The sequence below is a fragment of the Bacillus rossius genome, chromosome 12 (assembly GCF_032445375.1).
Source record: "Bacillus rossius redtenbacheri isolate Brsri chromosome 12, Brsri_v3, whole genome shotgun sequence".
NCBI lineage: Eukaryota > Metazoa > Arthropoda > Insecta > Phasmatodea > Bacillidae > Bacillus > Bacillus rossius.
This window is the reverse complement of record NC_086339.1, coordinates 50198192-50221917: the sequence shown is the minus strand read 5'-3', so window position 1 is coordinate 50221917 and position 23726 is coordinate 50198192. Positions and strand designations below refer to the sequence as shown.

The following is a 23726-nucleotide window of genomic DNA, read 5'->3' as shown; positions in this document are numbered from 1 at the left end:
GCCATTCCAAGATTTATGAAGCCATTTCCTGATTTTGAAGCTTTACCCTGATTTTTGAAGCCATTCCCGGATTTTTGAAGCCCTAACCCGATATTTCAACCATTCCCTGATTTATGATGCCTTATCGGGATTTTTGAAGCCATTACATTATTTTTGAATCGTTATCCTGATTTTTGAAATCAATCCCTGATTTTTGAATCCTTATCCTGATTTTTAATGCAAATCCCGGTTTTTTTAAACCATTCTTTGATTTTTGAAGCCATTCTATGATTTTTGAACCAATTCCTGATTTTTGAAGTCTTTCCCGGGTTCCTGAAGTCGTATCCCGAATGTAGAAGCCATTCCCTGATTTATGATGCCTTATCGGGATTTTTGAAGCTATTACATTATTTTTGAATCCTTATCCTGATTTTTGAAACCAATCCAAGATTTCTGAAGCCATTCCCTGATTTATGAAGCCATTTCCTGATTTCTTAAAGCTTTATTCGAATTTTTGAAGTCATACCGATTTTTTGAAGCCATTCCCTGCTTTTTGAAGCCATTCCCTGATTTTTGAAGCCATTCTCTGAATTTTGAAGCCATTTCCTGATTTTTGAAGCCATTTCCTGATTTTTTAATCCATTCCCAGATTTTTGATGCCTTATCCTAATTTATGAAGCTTTATCTGTAATTTTGAAGCCATTCCCTGATTGTTGAAGCCATTCCCGGATTGTTTAAGCCATTCCCGGATTGTTGAAGCCATTCCCGGAATGTTGAAGCCATTCCCTGATTTTTGAAGCTAATCCCTGCTATATGAAGCCAATCCCTGGTTTATGAAGCCATTTCCTGATTTTTGAAGCCATTTCCTGATTTTTGAATCCATTCCCAGATTTGTGATGCCTTATCCTAATTTATGAAGCTTTATCTGTAATTTTCAAGCCATTCCCGGATTGTTGAAGCCATTCCCGGATTGTTGAAGCCATTCCCGGATTGTTTAAGCCATTCCCGGATTGTTGAAGCCATTCCCGGATTGTTGAAGCCATTACATGATTTTTGAAGCTAATCCCTGCTATATGAAGCCAATCCCTGGTTTATGAAGACATTCCCACATTTGTTAAAGATTCATCCGGACTTTTGAAGTTATAATCTGATTTTTGAAGCCAAACCCGGATTTTTGAAACCATACCCGTATATTTTAAGCCATCCCCGGATTTTTTTAAGACAAACCCTAATTTTTGAAGCCATTTCTACATTTTAAATCCATTTCCGGTATTTTGAATCTTTATCCGGATTTTTGAATCCTTATCCGGATTTATTAAGCCAATCCCTGATTTTTGAATACATTCCTGATTTATTTAAGCCATTTCCTGATTTTAGAAGCATTAACAGGATTTTTGAAACCTTGCCATGATTTTTGAAGCCTATACTGGATTTTTGAAGCTATTCCCTGATTTTTGAAGCCATTCCAAGATTTTGATTTCATTTCCTAATTTTTGAAGCTATTTCCTGATTTTTGAAGCTATTTTATGATTTTTGAAGCCTTATCCTGATTTGTGAAGCCATTCCAAGATTTTTGAAGCCACATTTGGATTTTTGAAGCCTTATTCGGAATTTTGAAGCCAATCCCTTATTTTTGAAGACATTCCCTGATTTTTAATGCCATCTCCTGATTTATGAATCCTTATCTGGATTTTAAAGCCTAACCCTGATTTTTGTAGCAATTTCCATATTTTTGAAGCATTCTCAGACTTTTGAGCCATTCCCGGATTTCAAAGCTGTTCCCAGATTTTTGAAGCCTCATCCTGAGTTGTAAAGACTTATCCGAATTTATAAAGCATTTCCTGATTTTTGAAACCATCCCATGAGTTTTGAAGCATTATCCGAATTTATAAATCCTTATCCTGATTTTTGAAGCCATTCCTGGATTTTTGAAATAATACCCTGATTTTAGAAGCCATTCCCGGATTTTTGAAACCATTCCCAGATTTTTGAAGCCATTTAGGATTTTTGAAGCCATACCCAATTTTTAACCATTCCCTGATTTATGATGCCTTATCCGGATTTTTGAAATGATTCCATTATGTTGGAATCCTTATCCTGATTTTTTAAGCCATTCCCTTTTTTTTAATGATTCTTTGATTTTTGAAGCCATTTTTTGTTTTTTGAACCAATCCATGATTTTTGAAGCCAATCCCGGAATTATCAAACAATCCACGTGTTTTTAAGCCATCCCTGGATGTTGAAGCCATTCCCAGATTTTTGATGCCTTATCCTAATTTATGAAGCTTTATCTGTAATTTTGAAGACTTTCCTGGATTTTTAAGAAATTCCCGGATTGTTAAAACCTTATCCTAAGTTTTGAAGCCTTATCTTATGTTTTGAAGCCTTATCCTTATTTTTGAAGCCTTATCCTTAGTTTTGAAGCCTTATCCTTAGTTTTGAAGCCTTATCCGAATTTATGAAGCCTTATCTGGATTTTTGAAGCCTTTTCCGGATTTATTACGCCAATCCCTGATTTTTGAAGCCAATCCCTGGTTTATGAAGCCATTCCCAGATTTTTTAAAGCTTCATCCGGACTTTTGAAATGATAATCTGATTTTTGAAGCCAATCTCGGATTTTTGAAGCCATTCCCAGATTTTTTAAGCCATCACCGGATTTTTAAGACATTCCTGGATTTTTGAAGCCAATCCTGGATTTTTAAGCCATTTCTAGATTTTTGAAATCAGTCCTAGATTTTTGAAGCCTTTCCCGTATTTTGGAAGCCATTCCCTGATTTTTGAAGCATTTCCAGTATTTTGGAAGCCATTCCCTGATTTTTGAAGCCATTCCCATAATTTGGATGCCTTATCCGAATTTATGAAGCTTTATCCGGATTTTTGGAGCCAATCATGGATTTTTTAAGGCAGTCCTGTATTTTTGAAGCCTTTCGCGAATTGTTGAAGCCATTCCCTGATTTTAAAGCCATTCCCAGATTTTTAAGCTTTATCCTGAGTATTGAAGCCTCATCCCAATTTATGAAGCCTAACCTTGATTTTTGGAGACATTCCGAGATTTTTTAAGCCTTTTCCTGATATTTGAAGCCTTATCCTGATTTTTGTTCAAGTTATGGTTTTTTTATTCTATTCCCTGATTTTTGAAACCATTCGCTGATTTTTGAAGCCATTCCCAGATTTTTGAAGCATTATCCTGAGTTTTGAAGCCTTATCCTGAGTTTTGAAACCTTATCCGAATTAATAAAGCCTTATCTGGATTTTAAAGCAATTCCCGGATTTTTAAAGCCACATTTGGATTTTTGAAGCCTGATTCGGAATTTGAAGCGAATCCCTTTTTTTAAAGATATTGCATGATTTTTTAAAGCCATTTCCTGATTTTTGAAACCTAATCCGGATTTTGAAGCCAATCCCTGATTTCTGAAGCCTTATCCTGATTTATGAAGCCTTTCCCCGTTTTTTAAAGCCAATCATTAATTTTTGAAGCCATTTTTTTATTTTTTAGCCATTCCCCGATTTTTGAAGCCAATCCCAGGTTGTTGAAGCCAGTCCTAGATTTTTGAACCCATTCTTGAATTTTATAGCCATTGCCTGCCTATTGAAGCCATTCCCAGATTTTTTAAGCCTTATCCTGAGTTTTTATGCCCTATCCGATTTTATGAAGCCTAATTCTGATTTTTGAAGCCATTCAAAGATTTTTGAAGCCATATCCTGATTTTTAAAACCTTACCCTGAATTTAAAAACCATTCCCTGATTTAAGAAGCCATTCCTGGATGTTTGTAACCAAACCCGGATTTTTGAAGCCATTCCAAGATTTTTTAAGCCATTCCCGGATTAAAGAAGCCATTCCCGTATTTTTAAAATGCTGACCGGATTTTTTAAGCCAGTCCTAAATTTTTGAAACCATTCCCGGATTTTTGAAACCATTCTTTGATTTTTGAAGCCATTCCTTGATTTTTGAAGCCATTCCCGGATTTATAAAGCCATTCCAAGATTTTTGAAGCCTTGTTCTCATTTTTGAAGCCATTCCCTGAATTTTGAAGCCTTGTTCTGATTTTTGATGTCATTCCCTGGTTTTAGAAGCCGTATCCTGATTTTTGACGTTATTCCCGAATTTTTGAAGTCTCAAAAGAATCTTTGAAGCCATTCTCTGATTTTTTATGCCAATCCCAGAATTTTTGTAGCCAAAACTAGATTTTTAAAGCCATTCCTGGATTTTTGAATCCTTAACCGTCTATTTTAAGCCATGCCCTTATTTTTGAAGCCAATCACAGGTTTTTTAAGCCAGTACTAGATGTTTGAAGCCATTCCCTGATTTTTTATGCCATTTCCTGATATTTGAATCCTTATCCGGATTTTATAGACTAACCTTGATTTTTATAATAATTTCCGGATTTTTGAAGCCAACCCAGATTTTTGAAGCCATTCCCGGATTTTTAAAGCCATTCCCGGATTTTTGAAGCCCTATCCTGAGTTGTGAAGAATTAGCCGAATTTATGAAGCATTCACCTGATTTTTGAAGACATTTCCTGATTTTTGAAGCAATTTCCGGAATTTTGAAACCAATCCCTGATTTTTGAAGACATTTCCTGATTTTTTAAGCCAGTCCAAGATTTTTTAAACCTTTTCTGGATTTTTGGATTGTTGAAGATTTATCCTGATTTTTGAAGCCATTCCCGGTTTTTTGAAGACATTCTTTAATGTTTGAAGCCATTCTTTGTTTTTAAACCATTCCCCAATTTATATAACCAATTCCGGATTTTCGAAGCCTGTCCTAGATTTTTGAAGCCATTCGTTAATTTTTGAAGACATTCTTTGTTTTTTAAGCCATTCCCCGATTTTTGAAACCAATTCCGAATTATTAAGCTATTCCCAGATTTTTGAAGCCTTATCCAAATTTAGGAAACCTTATCTGGATTTTTGAAATCATTCCCGGATTTTTGAAGCCATATTCGGATTTCTTAAGCCATTCCCGGATTTTTAAAGCCTTATTGTGATTTTCGAAGCCAATCCCTCATTGTTGAAGCCTTATCCTGATTTTTGAAGTCATTCTCGGTTTTTTGAAGCCATTCTTTAATTTTCGAAGCCATTCTTTATTTGTATACCATTCTTTGTTTTTTTAAGCATTTCTCCGATTTTTTAAGCCATTCCCCGATATTTGAAGCCATTCCCTGCATTTTGAGGCAAATCCCAGATTTAAGAAGCCATTCCCAGATTTATGAAAACCTTAACCTGAGTTTTGAAGCCTTATCCGAATTTACGAAGCCTTATCCTGATTTTTGAAGCCATTTCAAAATTTTTGGTGCCATTTCACGAATTTTTGAAGCCTTACCTGGATTTTTTAAGCCATTCCCGGATTTTTGAAGTCTTAACCGGATTTTTTAAGCCAGTCCTAGATTTTTATAACCATTCTCGGATTTTGAAGCCATTGCCTGGTGTTTGAAGCCATTCCCTGATTTTTGATGCCATTCCCTGATTTGTTAAGCCATTCCAGGATTTTTGAAGCCTATCTCTTATTTTTGAAGCCAAACCCTGATTTTTGAAGACATTTCCTATTTTCGAAGCCATTCCCAGAATTATGAAGCCTTATCCGGATTTTTGAAGACTTATCATGAGTTTTGAAGCCTTATCCTTATGTTTGAAGACATTTCTGGATTTTTGAAGCCAATCCCTGACTTTTGAAGCATTGTTCTAATTTTTTAAAACACTCCCGGTTTATTGAAGCAGTATCCCGATTTTTGAAGCAATTCCCAGATTTTTAAAGTCTTAACTGGATTTTTGAAGCACTTCCCTGAATTTTGAAGCCATTGCAAGATATTTGAAGATTTTTGAAGCGAAATTCCTGATTTTTGAAGCAATTTCAAGATTTTGATGCCATACCCTCATTATTGAAGCCATTCCCTGATTTTTTAAACCTTGTTCAGTTTTTTGATTTTATTCCCGGGTTTTTGAAGCAGTATCCCGATTTGTGAAGCCATTTCCTTATTTTTGAAGCCATTCCTGGATTTTTTAACACTTAACCAGAATTTTTAACCATTCCCTAATTTTTAAAGCCATTCCCGGAATTTTGAAGACTTAACCGGATTTTAGAAGCCATTCCTTATTTTTGTAGCCAAGCGCGGATTTTTGTAGCCAGTACTAGACTTTTCAAGCCATTCCTGGATTTTGAATCCATAACTGGATATTTTAAGCCATGCCCTGATTTTTGAAGCCAATCCCGGATTTTTTAAGACAGTCCTACATTTTGAAGCCATTTCCTAATTCTTAAAGTCTTTCTCAGATTTTTTGGCATTATCCTCAGTTTTGAACAGTGGCGTAGCGTGGGTGGGGCGGAGGGGGCGGCCCGCCCCGGGCGGCAGCCCGCGGGGGCGGGTCGCCGGTGAAGCGGGTTGAGATCTGATCTATGATTCATTCATTACGTGTGTCAGACACACTATAATGTTCCATTTTTATCTAAAATTTTGTGCACCAACTATTTTTTAATATTTATTTAAAAGAAAAACTGCGAAATCACTGACAGAGCTCTTTATAATGTTTGTCTGTTTACATACGAACGGCAACATCGCATCACGCCGCGCCGCCCGGCGCGCGCGAGCCGAGATGAGCGGCACTCCTTATTATGTTAATTACTCATACAAAATCTTTTGTTTCACGCGTCGGCCCGTGTCGATGCCTCTCTTTCGCACTCATTGAATTTAGTACTACGCATTGTACTGTAAAGTTTGACCTTAACCCAGGGCAAACCAAACAACTTCCGCAAACCGGGACACAGTAAAACTCCTATATTGCCCCGTACCGCGAGCGCAGGTAAACCCAAACTAATAGCAGGCTTAAAAAATACTAATAAGGTTGTGAACAGTGAGAGGAGGCAGCAAGTTAAAAAGAAGCAAAATTTATATGACAACATTTAATATATATATATATCATAAAATCGTTTCATCACAAATCGGCGCATCCATCATAAAATACATACTCTATTACTACTTATAAAAAATAGCTATATAATAATACTAAAAAAATACTTTAACAATTCCCCGAAAATTAAATATAATTACCAAAAAGGCATTAAAAATATATAATAACATATTAATACAAATACAAATACAAATATAGATACGCACCGGGCGTATCACCACTGTAAATACCAATTAACATAGGCGAAATCTAGCAAAAAATTGACACACCTTAACATGCAAATAAATATACCAAAAATTTAGCAAATTACAAATTATGGGTTTACAAGCCCTTCTCAGTTAAGTCATTTTCTAACGGTCGACGCCTTTTTTCTTCTAGGTCTGGCAGGGATTGGGTGAAACACGTTGAACGTAAAATCCCAGTTTCAGTTTTATTAGTCCGTTAATTTAAATCCCAAAAAAACACAAATTATAGTTTTGCACCAGGGGTCAAAGGGGTCAACGGGGCAGTGGCACAGCTGGCACTTACTTGCTTTTTGACGTCGTGATGTCCGGTCACCAAATACACTCGTTTGCTCACGAGTGTTTTTAATGGCAAACCCTTGCCATTATACGTTACCGTAGCTGCAGGTAATTGTACGAATATGACGAATCCTTCGCCATACCGTCTTGGAGTTTATTTCGGCGCACATAATTCATCCTTGGAAAATCCTCGCGATATTCACACACGCCTCACCAACCACTCGCGTTCATCGTACCAAAGCGTTCTAAATTATATAAACGAACCCCATTCATAATCAAAAAGGAACACTCGTATACAGGTACTTCGATGTGGAACCATCACCATGGCCAACCCGCGTTTTACTTCACGTGGCGCCCGCCTGGGCCTACCAGGCGACTCCGCTCGCCCGTCTCACCTGACGTCACACAATCAGCTGTTCTGCTCGCGCGCCGTCTAGCGCAGCGATTACCAACATATTCGGTAGTGTCCTCGAACTTTCCAGACCAATTTAATAACTTAAAATCTTAAACTTAAAAATAATAAGACTAAACAAGAATTACAATTTTTTTTTTAATACAACATATAACAAACTTAAATCCAAAATAACTCGTATTACCAGGGCATCCGAAAGATTAATAAAATACGTTAACAATTTCTGCCAACATAAACATTATCAAAGGTAGCAGCTGTAGCACACATGCTACAGTACTGATCTTTGTTTGTTTTAGTGCATCGTGAAGTACCGTAACGCAATCACGCTTTACTCGTATGATTGTTTCGCGAGAGTTTCGGATACGGAACGAAAGTCATTTTGATTGTGTTTCGATCTTTTAAATACTGTTGAATCTTCTAAAACTAAACATTTATAACTTTACCCAATCTTTGAACTAGTTTTTGAAAATGAAAAGAGTCAAAGAAAGCGATGCGGAATTCCGCAAAAAAAAGGCTAAGAAAGAAGCAGATGCGAAGAAGTCTCAAGGTGCATTACTGAAATATTTTAGTTCCAGTTCTGGTTCGAAAGCCACGTTAACGTCTTCGGTGGCATCCTGCAGCAGCGGAAGTGATTCCAGTGTAAGTAGGTATATGATTCCTCCATCTAGAATCATGCATGGCCTAGAATTACTCCAGTTATTTATTATTATTATTATTATTTATTTATTGTTTACAAAAGTTACAATATTTCTTACATTAGTCTCGCAAAACCTATTCACCTAGGTTTGTCTGCGAGTACGGAGTCACACTCGTTCATTAAATCTTATTTTATAATACACTTAAAATTGCTCTAATAGCTGTTTTAACATTGATTATTGTTTAAAAAGTATGGAGTATATTAACATAAATTACATTGAGTTAAGGTACATCTTTTTAAGTTTACGACTGAATTTTGTCCTGCTACTTGAATTTAAAACTTCAATAGGGGATGTTTTGTAAATCTAGTAGTAGTCTAGGAATATTTTTTTGTTTTTGGATAACTTCATTATTTATGGTACCTGTCATACAAAGAAAACATAATTTTTCAAAATGGTGCCAACGATTTTTCTCAAATTTCTCGTCGTTTTATCTTTTAATAACATCTATAACATGGCTTACTCAGTCAGTTTTTACCGGGAAACTCTAAAAAAGGTAGCTGCCATACAAAATCAATTTTGTTTGTAAATTTTCCTATAAGCCCGGCAAACCGCGCCGTCATCAAAACCACTTTTGTTTTGTGATAGATAAAATACTTATTTGAAATTCGAACGTGTCCTCCGGCCAATATTCATGGGAATACAAAACTTATTTTACAGGTACAAGAAGAAGACGTACCTGCCGTCGCAGTTGGAAGTAGTTCTGGTCCCACCACAGAGCAGGGTCAAGACGAAGTCGACTCATCAAAAGTACCTCAAGCATCTAGTCATAAGCCTGCAGAAAAAGTGAATGTTGCCAAAGAAGACATAATTGAAATCGTGCCTTCTGCTCCTGCCGAAATCAAAGATGTGAATCTCGACGATGTAGGTTGCTGGCCTTCTCCTATGACCGACGAAGTAAGAACGCTTCTAGTACGTCGCGGATCTGACTCAGTACAGCACATCGATTCCAAATTTGCCGATGTTGTTCGCTCAGGGACTTCAACGAAAGGCGGTACCCGAAAACTAACCAAAGAGTGGTTCTACAAACCATTATCTAACGGCAAAAAGGTTCTCCGAACATGGATGGTGTACTCGCCTTTGAAGCAATCCTTGTATTGTTTTTCTTGCAAGCTGTTTGGCAATTCCGGCTCTAACTTCGCATCTGAAGAAGGATTCAACAAATGGTGGAAGCTAAATCCAAGAATAGGAGACCATGAAAATAGCCTGGGCCATGAACAGAGCTTCTTGAAATGGAAGGAGTTGGAAGTTCACCTGAACTGTAAAGCAACCATTGATCAGAAACAACAAGAAGTTTTCGAAAGTGAGGAGAAGAAGTGGAGGGATGTACTGTACAGGTTGCTGAATATTATCCAGTTCTTAGCCAAACAGAATCTGGCCTTCAGAGGACATCGAGAAGACATTCGAGGAGATGATAGTGGCAATCGCGGGAACTTTCTGGAGTTAGTGCACCTCCTAGCTAAATACAACCCTCTTCTAATGGAACACCTGACAAAGATAAAGCTGGGAGCAAGAGTCTCAGTTTCGTATCTATCTCCAGAAACCCAGAATGAATTTATAAATTTACTGGGACAGCAAGTTCGATCCACCATCATCCGTCGTATTCAAGAAGCTAAATATTATTGCGTAATCTTCGACAGTACACCCGACATCTCCCACAATGACCAAATGAGCCAAGTTCTGCGATACGTACATATCGAAGGAGAAAAAGTCGCCGTGGTAGAATCTTTCATTGACTTCTTCGAACCAAAAGGAAAAAATGCAGAAGATCTCAGCAACGATATAATCGCGAAGATAACATCAGACGGACTGGACATACAGAATCTGAGAGGACAGACTTATGACAATGCTGCCACAATGTCAGGGATCCACAATGGAGTTCAAGCCCGGATTAAAGCACTGAATTCGAAAGCTATATTCGTTGCATGCACAAACCACTCACTAAACTTGGCTGGGGTACACGCTGCTTCTGAATCAGTGGATTCCGTGACGTTTTTTGGAACTCTGGAGAAGCTGTTTGCCTTCTTTTCCGCATCAACTGTTCGATGGAACGCTTTGGTTGCCGTCACAGGTCAAGCAGTAAAACGAGTCACTGAAACGCGCTGGAGCGCTAGACATGTAGCTGTCAAGATGCTTAAAAATAAGTTTGAGGTAGTTCTTGAGGTACTGGAACAATTAACAGATTCATCTCAAACTTCCGAAACAAGATCGGGAGCCAGTCTTCTCCTGACAGCCATGCAGTCATTTAACTTCCTAACTTTTCTTGGCTTTTGGGCTGCAGTGCTACCTGAAGTAGATGACGCACAGATTTACCTGCAGCAACGAGGACTAAGTGTGGATAAGTGTGCTCAGAAACTCTGCGCTTTGAAAACCCTCTTAGTGGAAAGTAGAGACCGTTTCATGCAAGAAGCAATTGACTTTGCTAAGACTCTCTGCGAAAAACTCGGAATCGAACTCAAAACAAGAAGAATTCGCAGGAAAAAACGCATGCATGGCGATGAATCTTCTGAAGATGCAGCTTTGTCTCACGAACAGGAAATCCGTCGAGAGATTATCACATCATTCGACAAGATCATTCAAGAAATGACGACTCGATTCCAGCAAATTCAAGAAATATCGGACAAGTTCGGATTTTTGATGCCAGCGAAACTTTTGGACAGCAAGTTCGAGTGTGATCTTTCCCATGTATTAGAAGACATCGACAAGGACGAGTTTCAGATGGAGCGGAAGCGTCTTCAGCAGTTTGTTGTTGTTGCCTGTTCTGAATCAGAGGAAGATATAAGTGGTAAAGGACCACTGGAGCTCCTCCAGTTCATTCAAAAACTGAATCTCGGAATTTCGGTTCCAAATATAGTCATCTTGATTCGTATATATTTGACTTTGGCGATTAGTGTTGCAAGTTGTGAGAGAAGTTTTTCGAAGTTGAAGCTAATAAAAAATTACCTCAGATCTACTATGAGCTCCGCTAGACTATCAAACTTGGCTATATTGTAGATTGAACAAGAATTGGCTGCTAATATTGATTTTGACAAAGTTATTTCTGACTTCGCTGCTCATAAGGCCCGTAGAATACGCTTGTAAAACCGCTCATCCTATTTTAACTTCAATAAAAGGTACCTCATTGCATGTGAAATTTAATTTTAATGACGCACCTATAGAATGGGGGCGGCAAAATGGGTCTCCCGCCCCAGGCGCCGAGATGGCACGCTACGCCACTGGTTTTGAAGCCTTATCCTAAGTTTTGAAGTCTTATCCGAATTTATAAAGCCTTATCTGGATTTTGAAGATATTTCCGGATTTTTAAAGCCACATCTGAATTTTAGAAGCCTTATACGGAATTTTGAAGCCAATCCCTTATTTTTGAAGACATTCCCTGATTTTTTAAAGCCATTTCCTGATTTTTGAATACTTATCCAGATTTTGAAGCCTAACCCTGAATTTTGTATCCATTTGAAAATTTTTGAAGCATTCTCAAATTTTTGAAGCCATTCCCGGATTTTTCAAGCCGTTCTCATATTTTTGAAGCCTTATCCTGTGTTGGTAAGACTTATCCGAATTTATGAAGCAATCTCCTGATTTTTGAAGCCATTCCCAGATTTTTGAAGCCATTCCCAGATTTTGAAACCTTATCTTGATTTTTGGAATTTTGAAGACTTATCCTGATTTTTGAAGCCATTCCTGGTTTTTTAAGCCATTCTTTAATTTTTGAAGGCGTTCTTTATTTTAAAGCCTTTTTCCGAATTTTGAAGCCAATTCCGGATTTTTGAAGCCAGTCCTAGATTTTTGAATACATTCCTGGATTTTGAAGCCTTATCCAAATTTATGAAGCCTTATCTGGGTTATTGAAACCATTTCCAAATTTTTGAAGCCATCTCCCGATTTTTTAAGCCAATCCCTGATTGTTGAAGCCTTATCCTGATTTTTGAAGCCATTCCCAGTTTTTTGAAGCCATTGTTAAATTTTTAAAGCCATTCTTTGTTTTTTAAGCCATTCCCCGATTTTTTAAGTCTTACCTGGATTTTTGAAGCCATTCCCTGATATTTAAAGTCATTCCAAGATTTTTGAAGCCTTATCCGAATATTTGAAGCCTTTTCCGGATTTTTGAAGCCAAACCTTATTTTTAAAGTCATTCCCTCATTTTTAAGCTATTTACTGAACTTTGAAGCCTTATCCATATTTTTGAAGCCATATACTGATTTTGTAGCTCTTACTGTATTTTTGAAGTCAAAACTGATTTTTGAAGCCCTTCATAGATTTTTGATACTATTTCCTGATTTTTTGCATGCCATTTCCCGATTTGTGAAGCAATTCCTGGATTTTTGAAGCCAACCCCGATTTTTGACACTATTCCCCGATTTTTGACGGTATTCCCAGATTTTTAAACCGCAAACGGATTTTTTTAAGCCTTTACCGGATTTTTGAAGTATTATCCTGAGTTTTAAAGCATTATCCAAATTTATAAAGCCTTTATCTGATTTTTGAAGCCATTCCCTGATTTTTGAATCCATTCCCGGATTTTTGAAGCCATCCCTGGATTTTTGAAGCCAATCCCGGATTTTTTAAGCCAATTCCGTATTTATGAGGACATCCCTAATTTTGAAGCAATTCCCTGATTTTTGAAGACATTACCTGATTCTTTAAGCCATTCCCAGATTTTTGGAGCCTTATCTAAATTTTTGAAGCATTATGCTGATTTTTGAAGCCAATTTAGGATTTTTGAAGCCATTTCCAGATTTTTGATGCCTTATACAAATTTATGAAGCCTTACCCATAAATTTGAAGCTATTCCCGGATTTTTTTAACCATTTCCTGATTTTTGAAGACTTACCCTGATTGTGAAGCCATTTCCAGATTTTTGAAGCCATTCCAGATTTTTGAAGCCATTCCAGATTTTTGATGTTTAAACTGTATTTTTGAAGCCTTATCCTGATTTTAAAGCCCTCCAGGTTTACTGAACCCTTCCCCGGATTTTTGAAGCTATCTCTGGATTTTTGAAGCCATTCCCAAGATATGATGCCAATCCCGGATTTTTGAAGCCAATCCCGGAATTTTGAAGCCAGTCATAGATTTTTAACCCATTCCCGGATCTTTATAGATATTCCCTGCATATTAAAGCCATTCCCAGATTTTTGGTACCTTATCCTGAGTTTTTAGGCCCAATCCGATTACATGAATCCTTATCCTGATTTTTGAAGCCATTCCAAGATTTTTGAAGCCATATCCCGATTTTTGAAGCCTTACCCTGTATTTGGTAGCCATTCCCTGATTTCTGAAGCCATTACTGAAATTTTGAAACCAATCCCGGATTTTTGAAGCCAATCCAAGATTTTTGAAGCCATTCCCTGAATTTTGAAGCCATTTCCGGATTTTTGAAGCCTTTTCCAGATTTTTAAATCCTTACCCTGAATTTTTAAGTCATTACCGATTTTTTGAAGCCATTCCCTAATTTTTGAAGCAATTCATAGATTTTTGAAACCATTTCCTGATTTTTGAAGCCATTTCCTGATTTTTGACGCTAATCCCAGATTTTTAAAGTCGTTAACGAATTTTCAAGCCTTTCCCAGAAATTTGAAGTGCTATCCTGAGTTTTGAAACCTTATCCGAATTTATGAAGCCTTCTCCTGATTTTTGAAGCCATTCCCTGATTTTTGAAGCCATTCACGGATTTTTTAGCCAATCCCTGATTTTTGAATTAAATCCCTGGTTTTTGAAGCCATTCCCAGATTTTTAAAGCTTTATTCGGATTTTTTTAAGCCTTATCCTTTATTTTTATGCGAATCCTTGCATTTTGAAACTATCCCCGGATTTTTTAAGTCACCCCCGGATTTTTTAAGCTAATCCCAGTTTTTTGAAACCAATCCCTGATTTTAGAAGCCAATCCCTGTTTTTTTAAGCCATTCCCAGAGTTTTTTTAAAGCTTTATTCGGATTCCGGGTATCTACGTACATATACAGAAACCTGTGATGGAGGCGCTCAGCATTGGCGGTTTGCGCACTTTCCTGTGTCTTACGAACCGACTCAGCAGCTGGTAGATTGTTGCGAACCTGGAAACTGTGCCGTTTATCATATGAGACCACACACAATCCTTCCTGTTAGCATTGCTGAGGTAGTCGCCTCGTCTGCATGTGCAACACCAAACATGAACGTGTTGCAACCTGTTGCGACCTGTGATGCTTCTACGCAGACGTCCAAACGGTGTGCGTCTCGTCGTCGCAGTTCAGGCAGTGAATCTGTCCCGACTAGCACTGAGCCAAAGCCCAGGCGTAGACGTGTTCACAGACGTCATCGACCATGTCTTGTCGGAGTTGTCGACGTCGCAGAAGATGACCAGCTGGAAACCTCTGTTCCTGATCCCGTGGCCTGCGAACCAGTTGGAACCGGAGTCGACGATACAGTGTGTGCGGCATTAAAGACTTTGCTTGTGAAAATGCTTGATTCCTTAACCTAATGTGTATTTGTGTAATTTTTGTAAATAAATATGTAAAACTTGAACTTGTGTGTTTTTTATTTCTATAATTTTGAGGTACCTAATAAAAAATAATTTTAAATACAGACAATATTTTGACTCATGTAGTATACCAGTAGACCGCGGGTATATAAGCGAGGTTCAGACGACTGGACCCTCAGTTCACCTTTGGCCGCGGTGCAGTACGAACTTGCTCTCTTCAGTAAGTTTCGTGAGATTTAGTTTCTGCTCCAATGTCGACCGGGATAGACTGTTTACCATCAGCAGCGGGGACCTCGATGGTAGCAACGATGATGGAGTCGGAGATCCCGATACCGGCTGCAGAGGAGACCACGACAGCGGAGAGCTCAATGGCTGCGGTGTCGACAGCTGTGGAGATCCCGATACCGACTGCAGAGGAGACAACGATACGTGTTTTTCCATCATCAGCTGAAGTTTCATCATCTGCATTCCAGACTTCAATTAATGAAGAGCGTACATCGCATCAATGCGAATATTGAGGTGCATCATTTACTACCACTTTAAATGCTCGCAGACATGAAAGAAGCAGTTGTCAGAGTAATGTTAATAAAATACGATTTCAGTGCAACAAGTGTAATAATCAATTTGTACGACATGGTAACTTGACAAGACACCTTATAACCTGCAGTAGGCATTCGACAATCTCCCGAGAGACATATAAGTGCGACAAATGCGATAAGGTTTTTTCGCATTGTAGCAGTCTGGATAGTCACAAGATTATGTGCATAGGAAAAGAATCAAGTGCTAGAATGCTTCCATACCATCAGACATCCTTATTTATTACTTTACCTGAGACAATAGTCAACAAAAGAGCAGTAGTCAATTGCCAAAACTTGAAGGATCAGTTTTGTTTTAAATGGAGTATTTTGGCAAGATTTGTCGAGGGAAGTCATCAAAACCGTGTTGATAAAAGGTATTATGCTTTGGAGAATAAGTACAATTTTGATGGACTGTACTATCCGCCACCATTGAATCAGATAAAAAATTTTGAGAAAAATAACCCTGAAGTTTCAGTTAATGTGTATGCGCTTAATGCGGATAATAAGGTGTGTCCAACTCGGGTAACCATACAGGAAAGAAAAAAATCATTTCTATTTGTTGTTTGTGACAAATGAAAGCGGTGCTGCACACTACTGCTACATCAAAAACTTATCCCGACTTGTGAGACCTCAGGTTACGAAACATCAACATAAGATTTATATGTGTAAGATGTGCTTTAAGTATTTCGCTAATCACCCTCACAAATCTGGGCTCACAGCTATACAGCATCTTGAACAACACAAGATTAAATGCGGAAATAAATCTTGTACAGAGGTTGTTTAGGTTGAACAAGACTTTAGTAATTTGTCTGTGTATTTCTTTTGTACTTTTAGTAGTGTAGAATTTATGTAATAAAAGTTTTTTTTAAAAGAACTTGTGGTGTTTTTATTTTCTCAAACCTGCCACTTTAGTGGTACTTTTTTTAAATATTATGGTTGTTTTTATCCACTAGGGATCGAACCAAGTATCGATTCTATAGGTAGATTAAAGATTGATTTTTTATAAATTTAAGAGACAATAAATACAAATATCCAAGATGATGGTCTTGATGTCTGATAGGATGATGGCAGTAGTTGATTATAAGCCTCTTTTAGGATTTTGATGATGATTTATTGAAGTTATTTTTTTTTACATAAATTTTAACATTATTGCATCGAACGGGTATCGAACCGAGGACAGGAATCAATAATTTTCTCAATGCGCGATTTTTTTGATGAATTTTGAACTTTTCCCGATTTTCTAACATAAAAATTATGGATTTTCAAGATGATTAAATGATTACTGCACTCTAGCGGGTACGAATTAAACTAACATGGCATCAGCGCACTCTAGCAGACGATACAATGATAATGGCTTCCAGCAAACGAGGACAAGATGGCGGACATGACGTCATACTAGGTGACGTTATATATACTTTCACATAAGTGGTGGGGGTCAGTCTGCCTGCGTCCACTGTGAGGGAAGGATCGGCCGCCATTTTTATTTTTTGCCCTCACCGGGTTTGAACCGAGTACTCCGAGCTCTGTGTCATAAAAGTAATTTCTTTTAATATTTATATAAAAAAATTATTATTGTTTTTTAATTTTAATTTTTTTTTCATTCAAATCGGGTAATCAATACAATTTTTAAAGATGGCGGCCGTAACGGGAATGGGACGGTGGCGACATAATTCAAAATGGCGGTCATGGTATCATTATTCCTATAAATGGCTTACCGGAGGCTTTAGACAAGGATGCTTAAGCCGTTTTTAGGAATTTGGGTTCTTTCTAGGGCAAAACGACTTTTGAGGATTTTCGAAATCCTAATTTTTGAATTGTGAACTTTTTTGAAATTTTTTTTGCGGAATTTTTCCCATAGAAATTCAAATTTTGTCGAATTTTGAGGAATTTTTGGCAATTTTTGTCAAATTTTGGACAATTTTGACAATTTTTGAGGGTCGAAGGTCAAGGTCAAGTTCAAAGGTCAAGGTCACATTCATCCAAGATAGCCGCCGTGACGTCAAAATTTAAGATGACTGACGTGATGTCACAATCCACGCAATCACAGCCTGAAGCCCCTTTTCTATTTTACTATATACTTATCTTTTTAAGGCGTGCTTACGCGAGCAAAAATCTGAATGAGACATTTTCAGAGACACTTTATTATAGCGACCTCTGCTCTTCTCAAATGCTGGACATTAAACAAATAATGTTTAGTGTGGAGCTACATAAATACGATATTCTTGTTACCACTACATAAGTTAGTTCGCGATGCTACCTACCACTGGAAACACTGAAAACAATAGTTCACTTTTTATGTGGTCGATACCATTCTCTATTTACTTACTTATGTCTTCTGAAGGAAAAATCTTTACGCAGATGTTTTTAGGAATGTCGTGGCCTCAAAAAATGTCGCTGCTGCACTCTATGATTGACTAGAATAACTAAGCACTTCAAGAAACACGATGACGACCGAAGTGCAAACACAGAAAAGAGAAGATAACAAAAATAATAATTACTTTTAGGGCAAGTGACGTTTAGGAGATATGACTTTATGGGCAAATGACTTTTAGGCGAAATGACTTTTAGGGCAACTGACTGTTAGGCCTAGTGACTTTTAGGTCAAGTGACGTTTAGGAGATATGACTTTAAGGGCAAATGCCTTTTAGGTCAAATGACATTCCGCGCACCACTTGAAAATACCATCGCTCCTGGCTCCTGTTTATTAGCCGTGTGCAATCGACTATTGCAAACATGAGTCACAACATTATTTAATTTTAAAATCATATGAATTATTTAACAAACTTTACCCTAAGTTATTTACTTTGCTTAGCAAATATACATAACACGGAAGCATTTAATTGTAATTTTAAAATTTTATCTAATATTACATTAAAATAAATATTATTTTGCAAGTTTTTATAACAGTCTTAATAACTTGAACCACCATGCTTTCAAAACCATATAAAAATAATGTTTATTCACCACATGTAAAACTTCCGGGAATTTATGCTTGGCAATGCCAAAAAAAAATAACCTTAAAATTTACTTTTACTTCATTAGTTTTATTATCAAGTTGGTATTTGAACAGTGTAAAAACAAGTAAATTTAGTTAAACGTTTAGATAAATTAAGTTTTTATGTGAATGACTTCTTATGATTCTAAACTAAATAAATGTACTACATTAGTTGAAATAACTTTAGCAACTGAGTGGTCAAGCTACAATACTCCATAAAAGAAGTTTTGTTTTACACTACAAACACTGGAATACTTACACTGTTAAAAAGTATAATCTAAAATTAGAATATACTTAGAATGCTGGTTACAAATTATCCAGGGATCTTCGTCAATTTACGGTTAACTTCATAAGTTTAAGGGTGACGAGTTCACTCACTTTGAATCAACAATAATTATCTTATTTTACAATCAAGGTCCGCTCACTTGGTCTAGTGTCTAGTGTCTAGTTTGTCAGGGTGGTGAGCCAAGGGACCCGGGTTCGATTCCCGGCCGGGGGAGGTGATTCTTCCCTCCATCCCCCTGGGTTCAGGACTGGGTGTTGGTATTGTCCCCTTCACTTTGTAGCGGTCGGGTTCGCCGCGACTTTCAAACTCCGCGCGTCAGCGCGGGCGTCGGCACTTCGTCCCCTCCCTCCTTCCCCCTCCTAGGGTGTGCTTGCTTGCTCCTCGCCTCCCCTCCTCGCTGTGCTTCACCTCATTTATTTAAACGGCTGTCAAAGTGTAATTCGGTCTTGTCTTGTTAAATTTGTTGGCTGGTCTCTTTCGGTAGCTCGAGTAGCTGCATTGTCTTTGTAATCCAGCATGTAGTCAGTTAGGCTTAATTTATACGACGTGCGAGAGCGACCTCGGGGGAAAAAATGTAAGTGTTGTTCTGTTTTGCGAGTGAGACGGTGGCCCTTGCCATAATGTAAGCTTAGGTAAATTCTTGTCTGTTTTGTTTAAATTCCCTTTCGGTCGCCACCTAGAAAATTACGTATGGATTTACTTAAATAATTTAACTTCACTTTCAACATTTTCTTTGTAACTGTTCTTCCCTAAGACGTCGACGTACGTAATACGCCACATTGCTTATTTTAGAATGTAACTTAACTTGTGCGCATTATGTAGTAGGTTTTCCCTACAAAACGAATTTGTTGTAATCTTGCTGTTTTCAACGCATCTACCTTGTGTGGATGTGACGCCCCCTTTTGATGGGACCGCGCACTGTTTCGCCGGCGTAACTTGTAACTTGTTCTTTGTTTTTTTTGGCCTTGATAATGGCTCATTCACTTGAAATATTTGTTGTGCTCATTGTCAATTTAAATTAATTCTGAATATGAAACGTCATTGTAAACCTAATTGGTTTTCCTGTCTCACTGTTATTGTTTACGTGTTCATCGGTATTATTCTTTTTTTGGCTTAATTAAAAGCCAACTTAATAATCTGATATTATGTTATTATGTCATCAAATACCATACCTCAGTCATTGCCATGTTATGGCCTCCCTCCTCGCCTCTAAGCAATTAAGCTTTCAACTTTCATCCCGTGGAATGAAATGATAACTCACAGTATAATCATCCTGCTTTAGCAAACTTAGGTGTTGCCGTGCTAACGGCCCCCCAGCAATGGATAATACAACTCATCATCATATAAACAAAATATTTGTTAACTTTTTATTCTACAGCGTAAACCTTTTCTTCTTCCACGTTTGTGTTCACCTTGTTTACAAAGAAACACAAAACTCAACTCGGAAGTCGAATTACGGCGTAACTTTGACGGAGATGCAGTAATCTGACATTTATATAAACTCTTCGTGTCCTCAAGGTTAATTATTCATTGCAAAAACCATAAATTTTATTGTAATTTTATTGTAATTTATAACAGTGTAGCTCTAATTGAATCGAAAGTAAATTTGAAATACTTATCTCAAGCACGAAGAGCAGAAATCATGTTGCTCGGACTGGTATCTGAACCAAAGTGCCTCAGGAATCTTAGCCCGGTGTTTTACTGTTGCAATGAGTACAAGTTGTTTATGTTCACAGAACTCACCCCTACTTTCTTCAACCCCTGCACGTCCTCCTTGTAGTGATGGTACTGGTCGGCCGCCACGTCAGCGGTCTCTGTCTGGGGGTTCAGGGCCTGCTTGCTGTGAGATAGTCTGTCCCAGATGCTCTCTCCCTTGCCTGCAACCAGACACTGCATTTACAAGCAAATTCAAGCACTGGCAAGTTCTAGGAAATTATATTTAAACGTGGGATGCGGTGACAGGATGGAATCTTAAATGACCTGTACGCATGTTTAAAACAAAAAAAAAATTAATTCTTCTCTAAACAACTCATGTCTCAACACTTGTAAATAAATTATTGAGGATTGTAATTTGTGTTTATGCTCCACATTAAATACCTACAGAACCACTAATGCGATCAGTGAAACGTTTAACAGGAATTTAACAATTCGGAATAAGATGTAGACTTAACAAGAGCGTGACCTGATGTGTAAACATTCTTTCATCTGACTCCCTACTCTTACAATACACCCAGCAGTGACCATCGACTACTGACCTGTCAGATGAACTTTACGTGCCACGCATCTCTTTCACATATTCCTATTTAAAAATATATATTGTTCTAAAATAATAATTACTGTATAGTTTTTAATTATTTTATATGTTTAGTTGTTGAAACATCCGATATTTAATAACGCTTCATTATTTTTTTAAATAACTGTAACAATACTTTGTCTAGCGTTTTTATTCCCAATAAATTATCTTTAGAAATAATTTTAGTAGTATGTTTTGTGGACTCCGGGGACTGGCACCGGCGCGTGGTGTGTGTGGTGGGGTCAATGACACACCGACCCCATTTTAGATGACCTTCACCTTGAACTTTGACCTTGCCCTTGAAATTCAAAATTTTCCCAAAATTCACCAAAATCCGCCAAAATTGCCAGTTTTTTTGGAACAAACATTCCGCAAAAAATCTCAAAAAATTGGATTATTCAAAAGTTAGGAATTAGAAAACCTCAAAAGACTTTTTGTCTTAGAAAGAACACAAAATGTTAAAAGCGGCTTAAAAGTCCTTAGAGCTAGCCGCTCAAAACCAATGCTATGGCAACCATTTTAAATTATGACATCACCATTGCAATTTCTGTTACGGCAACCATTTTATTTTTTTTTATCAAACCAAATTTAATAAACAAAATTTGAAAATATAAGAAAAAAATTAATTAAATTGTGCCCCTTGCGTAGTTAAAGAAACTTTATCTATAGTTATGAAAATACTGGAAGCTGCATCAAATGGGCGAAACATTAAGTACTGTATACTCAGAGGACACGAGGGAGCAACCAAAAATATTAGTTAGTTCTCACAAAGGGAACTAGGAAGGAGGCTAGTATTTGAAGTGAAAAACAAATATGTTTGCTTAAAGTTTACCCTTTTTATTCTTAATTAATATCTGCATAATATTATTTTGATGTTCTTTTAAATTACAAATTTACCATTATTGGAATTAATAATTAATTATTTTAAAGGGGCCCGGGCCATTTGAAGTCATTAGTTACAATTTTATGATACATTTCATGAAAGAGACTATGAAAATAACCATAATAGTTTTAACATTAATAAATTTGATAGTTATAAAAAAACATTAATTGCTCTGATTGGTGCTGGAGTACATATTAAAAATGTTGCACAGCGGACTGTTCACTGGCGGAGCATAATTAGGAGGTTCTGGGCTTCAATCTCCGAAGGAACAACGTAAATTTGGTAGACTAGGTCTTGAAAGTAACTTCACTCGAGTCTTGAAACATTTCTTTAACCAATTCTTGAACCCCACTGGAACCGAAAGGGAATCCAGTGGTCAAGAATAGTAAACTAATTAAGTTAGGGCAAAAGGATAACGGGGAGGCAACAATTATCAAACAGGATGTTAACTTTTCCACTTACCGATCAGGGGTTGAAGTGAAGTGAAGTGAAGTTAAGTGAAGTCACTCCCCGAAGGGAGACTGCGCGGGTAGTCGCGATTAACTGTCGCGAAACATTATGCGTAATTACTACTTGGCTAAACTAATGGCAAATAGCCAACCAGAAGAATAAAAAAAATGTTAGGGAACACCTCAGAACTTGAGAGATCATATCTCTTAGCTAGGTTGCGGCAGCTCAATATGTAAACGGCGCGGGCGATGCAGCTACGGCACGAGATGCTATCGTGGTGACAGCCGAAGGAAAAATCTCCCGCTCTTCCAGGTGACATGATGTTAAGTTCGAGGGAGATGCCCGGAGTCATAGGGAGTGGGAGAAGTGGCCTCCGATTGGCTATAATAAGCCCGGCGGAGTACTTGCTCCGCCCTCCAAAAAAAAAAGATATGAAGAGGGCTCCTTGACTAACTTAAAGGGGCCTAAGAGGTGCAAAGCAGAGCGCTCTGTTGGGGACAACAGGAACTGACTCTGTGTTGGTATGCAAGAGTCCCGCGTGGGGGGGAACTAGCGAAAGGTAGTACCATATGGAGCCCTCTTGGTGCGAGCTCTGTCGGGGAGGAAAGGAACTTAGATGAAGTATGGTCGCGGCCGCCAGAGCGCTCGCTCCGACGCCTAAGAGAAGGTAATTTAGTTCGCCATGCCGCCGGGAGATGGCGCAAGCTGTCCATTCGCTGGCTTGGGGTCTGTTATAGGGACCAGGGGGGGGGGGAGTTATTCAGATGGAAGGATCTGGAATGGATAGAGGGGAAAAGAGAAGGGGGGGTAGTGTTGCGTAGAGGGAAAGGTCGCCTACAGGACTCCCGAGGCGTGTCGGGACCGACTGTAACCTGTGCCGGCGAACCTGACCAAAGTTTCTTCGGTCAACTGTAGCTTGAGCTACGGGGGTGCCTAAGAGGGCTGACGGAAGCGACGGTAGCTTGTGGCAGGACGTGCGCAGAGCATTGAAGGGGTGCGAAATTTCACTCGCGTACGTGCAGAAAAGCGGGGAGACATGAGACGATGCTTAATCAGGTCTTGAGTTGTGTGGGAGCCCGTGGATGAAACGGCCGGAGACAAAATTAAGTAGGAAAGTACAATACTGGGATAAAATTTTGATAGGCTGTAACAGGCTACAGAAAAAGTACAAAAATATTTATTTAAATTATACTTAGCCTAACGATGAGCCAGGAGTATTAGAATTAATAGCTCATACTCCCCCGCTCAAAAGTGGAACCCAGGGTAATCATTTATACAA

General features: G+C 38.0%; 1 protein-coding gene across 1 annotated transcript in view; it reads right to left on the bottom strand.

The window, feature by feature from the left end:
- Window positions 1-23726, bottom strand: part of LOC134537929 (myrosinase 1-like) — a 241491-nt gene that overhangs the window by 184455 nt on the left and 33310 nt on the right. The window contains exon 2 of the mRNA XM_063378905.1: window positions 20565-20698. Coding sequence (XP_063234975.1) covers window positions 20565-20698 — 134 coding nt within the window. The remainder of the gene's footprint in view (window positions 1-20564; window positions 20699-23726) is intronic.